Source organism: Somniosus microcephalus, chromosome 14, assembly GCF_052327205.1.
Source record: "Somniosus microcephalus isolate GS21.2 chromosome 14, FLI_Smic_1.0, whole genome shotgun sequence".
NCBI classification, from domain to species: domain Eukaryota; kingdom Metazoa; phylum Chordata; class Chondrichthyes; order Squaliformes; family Somniosidae; genus Somniosus; species Somniosus microcephalus.
In genome coordinates this window covers 110,346,191-110,361,205 of record NC_141000.1, presented here as the reverse complement: position 1 = coordinate 110,361,205, position 15,015 = coordinate 110,346,191, and the positions used below count along the sequence as shown (strand labels likewise).

Genomic DNA, 15,015 nt, shown 5'->3' with positions numbered 1-15,015 from the left:
ATGTCCCCCCTTAAACTTGGCATTTGTTTTTTTTTCTCTTGGGCTCCCAGAGAGAGTCTGTGATATCAATTACATCATAATATTGCGCAGGGGGGGAAAGCCAGGGTTGATCTATGCACAAATTGCCTGACCAGCTGGCAATCACACATCTGCCAATAATGCTGTGGTTTCTTCTGCCAGTGGATCAATGAGACTACATCATGCTTGCACAGCTTCAAGTACATTGCAGCCAACTTCGGACTTTGCTCAATTAGCTGAACTTGAGGATTGTCGCAACTATTTGAAATTCCTATTGGTTACATGCTTACAAATAACATAAATCCTGTAAAACTAACGCTGGAACGACGTTCCAGAAACTGAAACTGGACTTTTACATATGGTGTGTTTTGGAGGCAGTTGGTAAAAAGAACATATAATGGAAGTTTCCTGTATATGAGAGTGCAATGTCCATACATCAGGCATTAGGATGCTTTTACATACTCTAATAGTTGCATTTCCAGCATCACTGAATATACAGGAAACTTTCGGGTTAAGTGTCTGGAAAGCTCGATCTACCGGCAAAATTCAGGAGCAGTTTCCTATAAGTTTTTTTACTTCTCGTTGCTTTTTTTTTCCAGTCAGGCTCTGCAAGGTCTAGCTGAAGCTGTTGCTTAGCTACAGAGACGCTTTTAAGCTGCGGCCGACTGTTTTGAAGCTGTTGCTAAGCAACAGGGTTTGTTGATTCACACGGAGCTCAAAAGCTCCGTATGTTTTAACATTAGCGCTGGTTTCTACGGCAGTTTTGATGGTACGGCACCAGCTCGGTCCCGTCAGTGCCGGATACCAGAAAGTTTCCTGTACTGACCTCTGATCTAACAGGTTGATAATGTCAAATGTGTTACTGTCAAAAATAGAATAGAAGTTAGAGTAAATTTAATATAACACAACATTTGCATTAAGCTGTTTGAATGCAGAGGTTAAAATTTAGGAAAGCATAACAATATAATGGAGTGAATATATTCTCAAAGGAACGAATGTGGAAACATTCTTTGAATTGAGAGTTATATTCATGTATTCGTCATTGTTGCTAAACATGCAGACCTTCCAGATTGTTTCATTCACAAGGCCGTTTCTGAAAAGTCTGCTTATTAGAGCCTTATTTTTGCGTGTTGTTGATTAGTAGCTGAAAACATTTTGGTGTGTTCCAGGCAGTCTTGTAAAGATGGATACATATTTTTAACATTGTGGACATGAGAGACTTCATCAAATTGTAGTTGACTGTGAAGTTGTCTTTTTTAACATCATCGTAATGTGGAGATAGTAACTTATTGCCGTCTAGTCACTATCTTTGTCAGATTCTGACATTTTAAAATAATTTTGACATTCCTCCCCAACCCCCTCACATTTTATTAATTAATTTTTCTTTTTGTAGAGCGCTGTGGTTTTGCTGCTGGATCCTCCACAGAGAATGATATGAGACTCGACAGAAGAAGACAATGCACACAGGTATTTTCACCCTTACATTACTCTGGGGTTTGTCGCTGAGGCAAGTACCAGGAAGCAACTTGAATTAGCAAAATCTTGTCTTGTTTCTATACATATATTTCTTTTTTACATCGGATGAAATTTTGCCTGGTCAAATAATTGATTATACCTACTAATAATTTTTCACTTGATGGAAAAGTGTAGATTCATTCTACAGAATGAATAAAAGGCCGTGCAGAGAAGATTTACCAGAATAATACAAGGGACTTAGTTATGTAGAGAGACTAGAAAAGCTGGTATTGTCCTCCTTAGAGCAGAGAAGGTTAAGGGGAGGTTTAATAGAGGTGTTCAAATTATGAAGGGTTTTGATAGAGTAGATAGGGAACAACTGTTTCCAATGGTAGGAGGCTCGGTAACCAGAGGACATGGATTTAAGATCATTGGCAAAAGAACAAAGGGGGAGATGAGAAGTTTTCTATGCAGCGAGTTATAATCTGGAATGAACAGCCTGAAAGACTGGTGGAAGCAGATTCAATAGTAACCTTCAAAAGGGAATGGGGAAAGAGCGGAGAAGTGGGACTGATTGGATCGCTCTTTCAAAGAGCCAGCACAGGCAGGATGGGCCGAATAGCCGCCTGTGCTGTAGGATTCATTCTGGGCTCAGGATGCTTCTGGCTGCCTAAGCCAGTCATTTCTCCTTGCCATATTTACGGTACTGTATTGTCGCACACCAGAATCATTGTGTAACGGAGCAAACCAAAGCTTAATTGGGATTGTGCTCCTCTTACAAATCTGGCAACCCTTAAAACAGTTTCAAGAGAAAATTAGCTGAAGCATAATCGGTTGCAATGGTGTATGAATTTAAAGCTGCAACTGAATGTAACTCCATAATCAAGTAATATAATTTAGCTCTGCTGGTTGCAATCAGGAATAGAACATTGATCTACTGCTGTCTGTACTTTTGTGTTCAAATACAAATGCAGCATAATGTGACTTTTGCTGATGCAACAGTGTAAGTGCAATTCCAGAAAGAGTTTCTATTGGGAAACTGGAGCACTGAGAGACTAGGTAGTCGTTATGAGGTGTCTGGTTTAACAGGAGTTGCTGATCCTGCCAGACTCTAATGGAACCACTGTTGTCAGAGACCTAAACTGTTTGAAGGAAGCAGCAGCTGTGAGGGAGGTGTGGGTGTAGTTGCACAAAACTGCTCTATTGGGGAGGAGGACATGGCCCCTCCTTGGGACCTGGACCGTGGAAGATGCTGGAGAGAAGGATTGGCTGCAAAGGACATGGTTGCTTTGATTTTTAGAAATTTATATGTAGGTCTATCACGTTCATTTTTCATGTATTGAGCAGGTTCTGACAGGGTATGCATATGGGCTGTTTAAACATTTGGAGGATAGAGAATGGTGTCCTAATTGCAAACATGGCCTGGCCTGAAGGGGTGAAGAGAATGTGATTTGAGGAGTACAATATATTACTAACAATTCCCTTACTGCACCTTTGAATATCTTATTGTAAATTATCCTGACAAAGATGTTAATAGGATTAGTGGTATCACTAACCCGAGCCCATTAGTAGCACTCTGAAGTATATGGGGCTTATTTTACCTGTTGCAGGAGAATCTAAGCATGTTTTTTTTTTTTTGCGTTTTAAAGTTTTTCTGAACTCTTTTTCAGCCCAATAAAAATTGTCTCAACTACAATGAAACACATTTGCTCATTTTGAGTTGAGAACTGTGGCTTCAGTATGCAGACGTATCGAGCAGTATGAGTACTTTAACATTAATAACAAAAAAAAGTCCATTTATAAAAGCAAATTTAACAGTTGCTTTATTTTCAGAATGCTTTAAATGCATTAATTTTGACCGGTAATAGCGTAGTGTATTGGTAATTTTAAAAAGGAAATACAGGAAACTTTGTGCTATCCGGCCCCGACGGGACCGAGCTGTTGCCGTCCCATCAAAACTGCCGGACAAACCAGCGCTAATGTTGAAACATACGGAGATTTTGAGCTCCGTATGTGGCAACAAACCCTGTGCTTCTAAACAGTCGGCTGTACCTTGCAAGCGTCTCTGTAGCTTAGCAACAGCTTCAGCGAGACCTTGCAGAGCCTGACTGGTGGGAAAAAAAAAAGCAACGAAAAGAAAAAAAAAGCAACGAAAAGAAAAAAAACCTAACGAAACGGCTCCTGATTTTTGCCGGTGGCTCGAGCATTCCGGACAGTTAACCTCCAGATAAACCAAAGTTTCCTGTATCCACAATAATTGTACTATCTGCTTTTCCCCAACCATATTAATTATGATGGATCTGTAGAAAAATCCAGGATTTTTTTTGTTAAACAAATGAATTCTATTGTGTTTGCATAGTATTATACCAGTTTAATAATCATCTTCATGGCAGTTATTGGGAATCTATTAAGAATTGTGCCAAAAGCTTCATAAGGGTGAGTTTTGAAACAATGCACATATTCATTTGCTCCATATTGGTATCCGTTAAATCTCTCTTGAATGCTTCTGAAGTTTGAGACTCTTGCTGATCTATATTCCAAGTATAACTCGAAACTTTCAGTTGAATAATAGATAATTTGTCACCTTTTTATCCAGTAGAAATGAATGCTATAGGTTGTTAGGTTCTGTTATACACACACAATTAATATTTGTGCTGTTTGAAAAAGGAAGAAACTACCTCTTGTGTAAGCTATAGATTTATCATGGTTATTAAATGTTCAAGTCTGGGTATTGTTTTGAAAGCTTGTGTTATTCTTTTGTTCTCTGGGTGTAGCTGACGCTGACATGACCACACTTATTGCCCATCCCTAGCTGCCCTTGAGAAAGGTGCTGGTAATGGGGCTCACACAGTGGTGTTTGATGGGGAATTCCAGGATATTGACCTAGCGACAGTGAAACAAGGGTGATGTATGTCCAAGTTAGAAGGTGTGACTAGGAGGAAAACGTAGAGGGCACGGTGTTCCCACAACATTGCTACTCTTGGTGGTAGAGGCCGCATGGGAGGGAGGAGCTGCTGCAGTACATCCAGTAGATTGAACGGACTGCAGCCACAGTACACCGGTGGTGGAGCGAGTGGATATTGAGACCAATAATGGGTGCTAATCAAGCAAGCTGCTATGTCTAGGATAGTGTCATGCTTGCTTGTGTGTTGTTGCAGCTACACCCATCCAGGGGAGTGGTAATACTCCATCACACAGTTGAACCTTGATAGTTGCTGAATAAGCTTTGACGGGTCAGGATGTGAGCCATGTACCCAGCCTCTCCTCTAGTCACAGAGTTGATATGGCTGATCCAGTTAAGCTTCTGGTCACTGGTGGCCCTCAGTATGTTGAAGGTCAAGGAAATGGCTGGGCTTCCTATTCGAGATTGTCATTCCCTGGCACTTATGTGGTACAAATGTTACCTGCCACTTCACAGTCCAAGCTTGCATGTTATCCAGGTCCTGCTGTAGGCCGGCATGGTCTACTTTGTTATTGGACAAGTTGTGAATGGAAAAAGAATTCCAGATTCTGTTGGGAATCTTATAGTGACAAAATTAGTAGCCCCAATGTCAGAAGTTGCATAATCTCCATAGAGCCAGAAAATTGTGTGACTATTTGATGTTGGAAACAATGTGAACTGTCTACACTGGCTGAATTCATCCATTGTCAGACTTTGGAGAATGCCCGACAGTAGGCTGTGATTTGATATCATAACTGAAGAAGGCTGCAGAATGACTGCAAAAGGAATAAACACAATCCTACTGTTGCCCCATCTCCCCATCCAAAGTGTTCTGATGCTATACAAAATATATATGTTTAGTAGTGTTAAAATGTTGCTTTAGCAAACCCTGAAGGTGATTTGTAGCTTCCTCGTGTCACCATTGTTTTTGATAATTACCTAATTATTAATGTATAATTATTATGTCAATTTATGTAATGTTGAGAGCAGATCTTGCTCTCTCTACCACTTGTTACCACTGGTAACATTTTTTGCTAGGAGTCGGTAGGTTACCAGCCCATGTGCCTTGTAGTTTGTGTCTGATAAGCTAAAACATTTGTGTGGTGAAGCCACCTGAATTTATGAATATTGAGGAAGAAGTTGGGGTAATAGACCTATTATGGCATGATCTGATAGATAGGGGAACAAATCATTTTTAAATACAATTTTTGTAAATTAATTTTTCCCAAAATGAAAACAATGCAAAGTGGGAAATAAAAAATCCCCATGCAAGACTGCATGTATGTCATGAAGAGACACAGATACAGAAGGCTCAGATATGAAGAATGGCCACTGGAGGTCTGCTGATAGCTGTACAAGTGTACGGCAACAGAAGTTGCCACCTTTTTAGACAGAGAAAATTTGGGGATTTAAAAAAAAAACGTATTTTTTAAAAAAAGCTGCACTAACTTCCATTAATATCCAGTGGAGTTGGTCAATTACACAAACACCCAAGCTGTGACAGTTTGCAGTGGCCAGATCCATTGGGAAACAAAGAGCTGCCCTTGTTTATTCAGACTAAAAATTAAATTGATCCTGCTGAATCCATATGCCACTAGCTTTGAGAATAAATTGGTGATTTTAAATGACTAGCTACTCCATTTTAGGAATTTTTCTTCTCTAGATTTCATTTCCAGTTTATTGAAGGCAGCAATGGTTGCATGAGTGGTGGTAGCTTTTCAGTACTTAAAAGAATAAACACTTGGGCACATGCGAATAAATGTTGAAGGGTTTTTGTGATTGGGTAAATCACAGGTGCAACTGGTGAGTTCAAACATCCCCATATATGCACATTGGATAGCCAACTGTATCTCCTGAAATAACAACAGCAAACGCTGGAAAAACTCAGCAGGCCAGGCTGCATCCGTGGAGAGAGAAACAGAGTTAGCGTTTCAGGTTGAAGACCTTTCGTCAGAACGGTATCTCCTGAATGCTGTTGAAGACAGACTAACTCCGTGCAGATCACAGATTAACCTGATCTTCTATAGCCCCTACAGCTGAGTACAAGACTCTGAGCTGTGTTACTGCTACGCCATCAGGAGTATTGGAAAGAAAACCAAGAACTTGCATTTATATGGCACATTATCGCATCTTCAAAATTGAGTTGCCAGCCTTGGCTCAGTGGTAACACACTACTCTCTGAATCAGAAGGTCGTGGGTTCAAGCCCCACTCCAGAGACTTGAGCACATAATCTAGGCTGATTCTTCAGTGCAGTACTAAGGGAGTGCTGTATTGTTGGAGGTGCCATCTTTTAGATGAAATGTTAAACGGAGGTCCCATATACATGGGCATAAAAAATCCTGTGGCAATATTTCAAGATCAGGGAAACTTTCCGTTACCTGCCTAACATTTCACGTCCAATGATTTGTTCTTGAAGTGTAGTCAATGCTACATAGCCAAATGTGGTAGCCAATTTGCACACAGCAAGATCTAAAAAGAAGAAATGAGTTGAGTGACCAAGGAATTGTTTTTTTGCTGGTGTTGATTAGCCAAACCTCACAATTTTTCTCCTCTTTGAATAATGCCATTAGAAATCTTTCGTGGCCGTCTGAATAGGGACAAGGGGCCTTGGTTTAACATTTCATGCAAAACACTGACCCTATCGCAGTTCTTCAGTATTATAGTATTCAGTCCAAAGATGTGCGGGTTAGGATGATTGGCTATGATAAATTGACCCTTAGTGTTAGGGGGATTAAGTACGTGGGGTTACAGGGATCAGGTGGGATATGTGTCGGTGCAGGCTCGATGGGCCGAAATGGCCTCTAATCTGCACTGTGAGGTTTCTGTGATATACTGAGGATTATGTGCTCAAGTACTGGAGTAGAGCTTAAACCTACAACATTCTGACTCGCGAGAGTGCTACCAACTTAGCCAATTTATTAGGTTTATGAATTTGGCGCTTGGGGTTATGTTAGTCCAATTCATTTTCTTCATCAGTTCTTTCCTAAGTGCTAGATGGAGTGTGATCTTAGAAAAGAAGAAATAATTGCTGTCCATCGCTCCCATTTGGGCTTCCCCCTTTTGCACGTTAATACAGGTTAAGTGGCATCTAGTGACGGGGGAGGGTGGGGTGGAGGTGCGAAAGAAAGAGGCAAGATGATGAATACATTGGTGTTCTCCCATTATTCTGGTTCCTGTTGTATCAAGTGAGCCCCTAATCAAGCTGATTCTGTCTCCCTCCAGGTCAGCCGGAATGGCGGACAGGATAGTGAGTCTATTGCTGCGGGCTACTGAGTATATTTATTGTATTGGTTGCTTTTCCATGAGCTGCTTTGATATTTGCAGTGAGTCTGCATGTTGGTGGGAATGCACTGCTGCAATCTGCCCACCAACAGGAATTTGCAGGAGTGTGTTTGTAATAATTTTAATATATTACACTTGTTTGCAGGTTGGATGATATGTAGTACTGTCAAAAGCTTCAGTTAAGGCATACTGCTTCTACTTGGTTTATAATGATTTAAAAAGATGCTGCACCATTTAATGCCAAATGTAAAATCGCATGCCTGTACTGCTTTAGAATGTGATATTACCGTCATAAACCTGTAGTGGTCATTCAGCATCTCCAAAACCATTTTGTAATCGAGTCTCTATACTTGTACAAGCGCTTTGATACCAGTGTGTTTTGCTATCATTGCAGATGATCAGATACAGTACTGGTTAATTTTGTTGTTCAGACTCTTCCAGATCAATGAGTACTATTTGTTTGGCATCCAGAAACGGTTTATTTATTATTATTAAGTGCTTTCCCTTGGAGGGAAGGTAAAGCACCAAATGCAATAAATTTTGAAGTATCTAAGATGAAAATGTCAGCATGATGTTGGCTTTAGCCTCTGCATGTGTAACCCTGGTTAGGGAAAGGTATACGGATGCTGTTCAAGCTCTATTAACCGTGCTGCAATAGGTGCGAGGAGCATGACTTCAAACCTATATATTTTGATTAGCATGTCTCTGTTTTCACTACACGATATTATGGTGAATTAACATTTTGCTGGAGGTTTGTAGTCTGTAATTTATGGAATTCCATATATGTGTATTGTGTAGGTAGTTTATTCTGATAATTGTAAATATTCTCCTTTTTGTATTTTTCCTGGCTCCCTGCTGCTACTTCAGGGGTTAAAAGCAACTTGGAATTATGACAAAGCATAATTTTCATTTCTTGTTTACTTCTTGTTTTCCTATTGGGCACCAGCAGGCAGCTGTACCCTAGCAACAGAAGTATGTTATTAACATATCTCGCTGTGATTTGACCAGCAAGTTTGAAAGGCAGCCAATCGTCTGGTGCCGTTGCTGTGGTAGGCTATGCTAATTAGATGCTGTTGCTGGGATCAGGGTGGTTACTTTGTGCAGTTCTGCTGCATTGTGTTGCCTGGCAGAAAGACTTTGATAAATGAGTGGTTAATGATCTGCAGCGTTCCTGCTTACTGCAGGCAGGCGGAGATTTAAAAGTAGGATTGAGAAGATCTAACTGCAGGGCAAATGTTTTCAGAAGCTCTGTTTATAGACCACGGCCAAGCTTCCGAATAGCAGTATTGGAAGTTTAAACAAACAATTTTTTCCATAGAAAATATAAAGCTGAGGGGTGGAAAGTAAAAACACACTGAAGTTTATTTTTTTAAAGGCTAAATTTAACTAATAAATTTGTGTTAGCTTTAACCAACCTTTCACCTCGTTTTCAAAACATATTGCAGGATAATAAGTGCTCTGTGATGAAAATATGTCGTTCTCTCTTTTTCCCCCCCCCCCCCATGATTTTTTTTAAAGATTACTATCTGCTGATTATTAATAAATTATGCTACAAACTTAGTTAGCCATTAGTCTGTGTGCTTGATTTTCATTAGTGGTATGTTCTGAGTTGGGGAGCTTGCATTGTGCTACAAGCGTGCTTCTGTACATTTGAGTAAAGCAAGAAAGTGAACTTGCATTTCTATAGTGCCTTTTTAGAACTTCAGGACACCAAAGCACATTCGCAGCCAATTAAATTCTTTTTGAAGTGTAGTCACCGTTGTAATGTTGGGAAAGTAAGTTTGGAAAGCCACTTAATGTCTAACTGGAATTCCAAAACTCTTGGGTTTCACAGGAAAGGTCCTACATAAGCTTAAAGTAGTGGGAAATTTAGGTAAAACTTGGAAATGCAGAAGAGTGGGTACTTAATAGGGTAGGGATATCTGGGGTGGGGCAGGGGAATGAGTACTCGGGCTGAAGAACCAAAGGCAACATGAGGAAAAACTTTTTTATGCAGCGAGTTGTTGTGATCTGGAATGTACTGCCTGAAAGGGTGGTGGAGGCAGATTCACTTGTAGCTTTCAAAAGGGAATTGGATAAGCACCTGAAGGGAAACATATTTGCAGGGCTATGGGGAAAGGGCAGGGGAGTGGGGCTAGCTGAAGTGCTCTTGCTCTGTGCTGTAACCATTCTATGATTCCAGTAAGCTAGATAAAATCTTAAATGGATGGAATAGTGGCAGTTGAATATGAAAGAGTAAAAGGTACTGCATGTTGGAAGAAAAAATGGATCGTATGTACTCTACGGTGTTGAATTAGCTGCGGTGACATTGAAAGTGTTAGTAGACTGAGCACTGAATATGTCGTCATTATGGAGCAGCGAACAATAAAGCGCATGGATCGCTCAAGACTACTGCTAAATCAGTACAGTATAAGAAAAAAAAACTGAGCCCTACATCTGAACACAAATCATCTTATTTGTTTAACCAAAGGAGGGCAAGGGTTATCAGCAGATGATCGAGTAAAGGAATGGAACTCCCTTGTTCTCAACTCCCAGAGTAATTGACTTCTCACTCTGTCGAACCTCTCACTCCGTCAAAGTTGCCAACCTCTTTATGCCACTTTTCAAACAATCAGCTACTCCTGTTCTTGCACCTAATTGAGCTTGTGATCTCTCTCACACCTGTTAATTCTAATTGACCCCATCTTTTTATTGGATACACTTGCTTTGTATTTAAATACTCCATAAACTACATACACAGATAATATTAAGCAGATAATAAGCCGTCAATTCCCAAAAAAGTAATTTGAGGGTGATATGCTGAAATGTTACTGTGTTCTGGTGCGATCACACCTTGAGTGCTGTGTCCCTTTTTGATCATGAGGACATGGGAAACATTCACTCTGGAGGCAATACTGAGAAGAGCTGCAAGGCAAGACCAGAGAAATTTGTACACTTGAGCCTTGAAAAGGATTTGACCATGAGGAAATCTTGGATATAAGAGTGCAGAAAAGGTAAATCGGCGTATAATTTCATAGAAACATAGAAGATAGGAGCAGGAGTAGGCCCTTCGAGCCTGCTCCGCCATTCAATGAGATCATGGCTGATCATCCAAATTCAGTACCCTGTCCCTGCCTTCTCCCCATATCCCTTGATCCCTTTAGCCTCAAGAAATATATCCAACTCTTTCTTGAATATATTTAATGAACTGGCCTCCACCGCCCTCTGTGGCAGAGAATTCCACAGGTTCACCACTCTCTGGGTGAAGAAATTCCTCCTCATTTCAGTCCTAAATGGCTTACCCCTTATCCTTAGACTATGACCCCTGGTTCTGGACTCCCCGGCCATCAGAAACATCCTTCCTGCATCTAGTCTGTCCAGGCCTGACAGAATTTTATAAGTTTCAATGAGATCCCCTCTCAATCTTCTAAACTCCAGTGAGTATAAGCCCAATTGACACAATCTCTCCTCATACGTCATTCCTGCCATCCCAGGTATCAGCCTGGTGAATCTTCGCTGCACTCCTTCCATGGCAAGGACGTCCTTCCTCAGATAAGGTGACCAAAACTGCACACAATACTCGAGGTGTGGTCTCACCAAGGCCCTGTACAACTGTAGCAAAACATCCTTGTTCCTGTACTCGAACCCTCTTGCTATCAAGGCCAACATACCATTTGCCCTCTTAACCGCCTGCTGCACCTGCATGCTTACCTTCAGCGACTGGTGCACAAGGACACCCAGGTCTCTTTGCACTTCCCCTTCTCCCAATCTATTGCCATTCAAATAATAATCTGCCTTCCTGTTTTTGCCACCAAAGTGGATAACCTCACATTTACCCACAAATATTGAAGAAAATCATCTGAACTCCCCAATCCAGAACAATTTACTGCCCCCTACCACCAAACAGAGCATCGAACTGTTCGCTCTTAAATTACAACAGGGTTTTTGCCTCCACTACACAACCCAGAAGTCCAGTCAAGGTAAACTTTGACTGCAGGATAAAAGGCCAAAAGTTCAAAGTGGTAAAAGGGGAATTCAGGATTGATGTCAGGATGTTCTTCCATGCAAACTGGGATCAATATTTGAAATGGACTTCTGGGTTGTGTAGTGGAGGCAAAAACCTTCTTGTAATTTAAGAGCGAACAGTTCGATGCTCTGTTTGGTGGTAGGGGCAGTAAATTGTTCTAGATTGGGGAGTTCAGATGATTTTCTTCAATATTTGTCTGCTGCCAGAAGCCTTTCACAATGAAGAAAATGGGATGATGTGATGCAAGTAAAATTAGTGATTAGTGTGCTTTGCAGTGGTTTTGTTGTTTCCATCAAGCTTTGTTTATGATTAGCTGAAAAAATAATTTTCATAGTATCCACTTCTGATACATGCAATTAAATGCTTTAATGATGAGCTCTTAATTTTAAATTTTTTTGTTTCATTTTGGCCCATTTTATGTGATTTTGCTGAATGTACAGTAGTAAATCTGTCCCAAATGGGCATGAAACTAATCTATTATTAAGCACATTGTGTGTTGTTAATGGAATATATGAAGAGGGCTGGTGGTTTATTCAAAATACACCTCTTGTGGGCAGCCGGTTCACACTTTTGAGTTATGCGGTTGGAGCCAGGCAATTTATTTTGCATAAACTGTCATTAACATATATCCTCTATGTAATATAAAGGATATTTTAAGTTTAGGAATGCCCTTAAAGCACAATTTGAAATGCTACTTGTTCCTAATACACATTTTTCAGACTTTTTATTTAAAAGCCCTTGTGCTACTGGTACACTCAAGACAAACTGTCAAGACTTAATAATTCTCGGTACCTGTATATAATTCTCAGTACCGGTATATAATTCGTGGTACCTGTATATATCCCAAGTATAGACTAGTTTCACATTTTACACTGCTACTAAGCAGGCTTGACTAGAGAGGGAATCAACCATTGCATCCTGTGAATAGAATCCAAATCATCCAAGTAGTCATCCCTAACTAAACTGTTCTCAAACAGGGCAGACAACTGGGCAGCATTGTCAATAGATGATGTCACCCCCATTGACAGAATCAATGACACATGCCTCTGAAAGGGAGCTGTTGTTGAGTAACTTGCTCCTAGGACAGCTCCAGACCAGAAGTGAAGCCCAGTTTAGTGCTGTTTTTGAATTAGTTGAACTATAATAAATGCTGTGCTGTACAGTACGTCATCTTGACTTCAGTAAGGGAAACGATAACTACTGACCGCTAGCCCAAGTAATCAAATGGATGTGTCGGAGTTTGTAGGGAAAAGTTTGAATCGAAGTACTTCTGCCGCATCATCAATGTTGACAATTCTTTATTGAAATTTTTCACAGTGAAGTCATAGCGATTTAAAAAATCTTTCAACCAAGTAATAGTCTTTTTGGAAAGTTTTTATATCTGATATTTTGAAGAAAATTATTTTCAAGATTTTGAATTATTTTGATTTTTAAAATAAAGGAACAATATAATTTGTCTCATTCATAATTGGTTTTAAATTATTGGCTAGTGTCACGATATATAAGTGCTCCTTATATTCTTTTAAAGCCTAAAATAGCAAGCAACTGTTCAAATACTCCGCGGTCGGATCTGCTTCTAGATGTGGTTTGGAGTTCTACAATGGCTCAGCAACTGAGAATTATGTGAAACTCTTAATTACTTGTATTGTAATTAAAATTAAGGGTATTGCTTGTTCCAACAGTATATTTGGGGAACTCATACCGGTTTTATCTCCAGCATGAATAATCTGACTACTGTACTTGGCAGAATCATTTTTAAACAAGTGTATGCGTGTTTGCAAAAATGTCTTTTTAGCTCTTTGTATATGACTGTGATCCAGAATTAAGATTTTAAAACTGGGCACGGAGGGTGTTTGTCAGCTCAAAATGTCACTATTGGTATACCAAGCTGGAGCACAATCTACTGCTGCGAATAGTCTTTTTATTAAGCACCTTCGAATAAAGACTAGACTATATAACAATATGGCAAATGTTTGTATTCATAGTTGATTACAACTTGCTATTTTTGTCATGTTCTATTTAAGAGCTTCAATACTAATCCTGTGTATTTTCCCCATGTCCACACGCAACCTATGTACTAAATATGCCTGGCCTTGCACCGTCCCTTTACTTGGCCTCCGAAGGCTCCTTTTCGACCTTGGCTCACAAGTGTTACGTACTGGTTTAGATTTTGCATTAAATAATTGGAACTGGCAGGTTTTATTAAAACCAGCTGGTTACTTTTTCCCTCTTTTGGCCTATGCCACCAATCATCTCCATAAAGGCGCGGGAAGAAAAATGATAAATCCCAAAAGATGACGAAAGAATGGGATTCCAGGTACAAAAGGATAAATGACTATTTGACCAAGGTGGGCAGCTAGTAAGAAAAGGAAAGCAACAAAGAGCAAATGATCAAACTAGAAGGGTAAAACTGAAAGACAAACCACAGCAGAAAATGTATGGAAAGGTTGTTTTCCAATCACGCGGGCAGGGAGCTGGGTATTTTTTTTTAAGTTGGTGTCATTTGTTTTCCATTTAAAATATGGGATGTCATATTGACTAGTTTCTTCTAGTATTTTAGCTGATCTCATCACACGGTATATTTTCAACCTACTTAAAACAATGCATGAAAGCAGCATTTGAATCAAAATCTTCAAAAAAAAATGTTCCAGATGCTATTTTACGTACGTACATACCCTGTATTCTAAATGGAAAAGCTGGGAGGGGTAAGGCCATCCTCTCTACAATTTTTATCTGAGTAATCTCATCTCTGTACCATTGGTGATGGATACATTTTTTTTCCTTTCGCTTGCCCTTGGGCTAAATACCAATTATGCTGAGGCCAATTTTAGTGGCTGCAATGAGCCAACGTCACAAATCAGGGACTGAATCCAGGCCTTTGTTGATTTGCGTGACTCGTACCATGCTGACAGTAGATACAGGAAACTTTGTGATATACGGGACTGGCGTGTTGCCGATCTATCAAAACTGCCGGACATACAAAGTTAATGTTGAAGCATACGGAGGTTTTCATCTCCGTATCTGACAACAAACACTGTTGCTTAGCAACAGCTTCTAAAGAGTCGGCTGCAGCTGCAAGCGTCTCTAGCTGAAGCTGTTGCTATAGCTACAGACCTTGCAGTGCCTGACTGGGGGGAAAAAAAAGAACGAGAACTAAAAAAACATATAGAAAACGGCTCCTGATTTTTGCCGTTAGATCGAGTATTCCGGACATACAACCTCCGGATAAACCAAAGTTTCCTGTACATCCACTGAGCCATTTATGCAGCTTATGTAACAACTTGGAAAAAAAATGATTGACAAACATTTTTG

At 40.0% G+C, this 15,015-nt stretch overlaps 1 protein-coding gene across 5 annotated transcripts in view; it reads left to right on the top strand.

Annotated features, from left to right (window-relative positions):
• The window catches only part of LOC147107836 (dual specificity tyrosine-phosphorylation-regulated kinase 1A), a 102,651-nt gene that overhangs the window by 28,150 nt on the left and 59,486 nt on the right, over positions 1–15,015 (top strand). For all 5 annotated transcript variants that reach the window (XM_086007185.1, XM_086007180.1, XM_086007181.1 and 2 more), the window contains one exon: positions 1,412–1,485. In XM_086007185.1, the coding sequence (XP_085863311.1) occupies positions 1,476–1,485 (10 nt within the window). In that variant the 5' untranslated portion in view covers positions 1,412–1,475. The remainder of the gene's footprint in view (positions 1–1,411; positions 1,486–15,015) is intronic.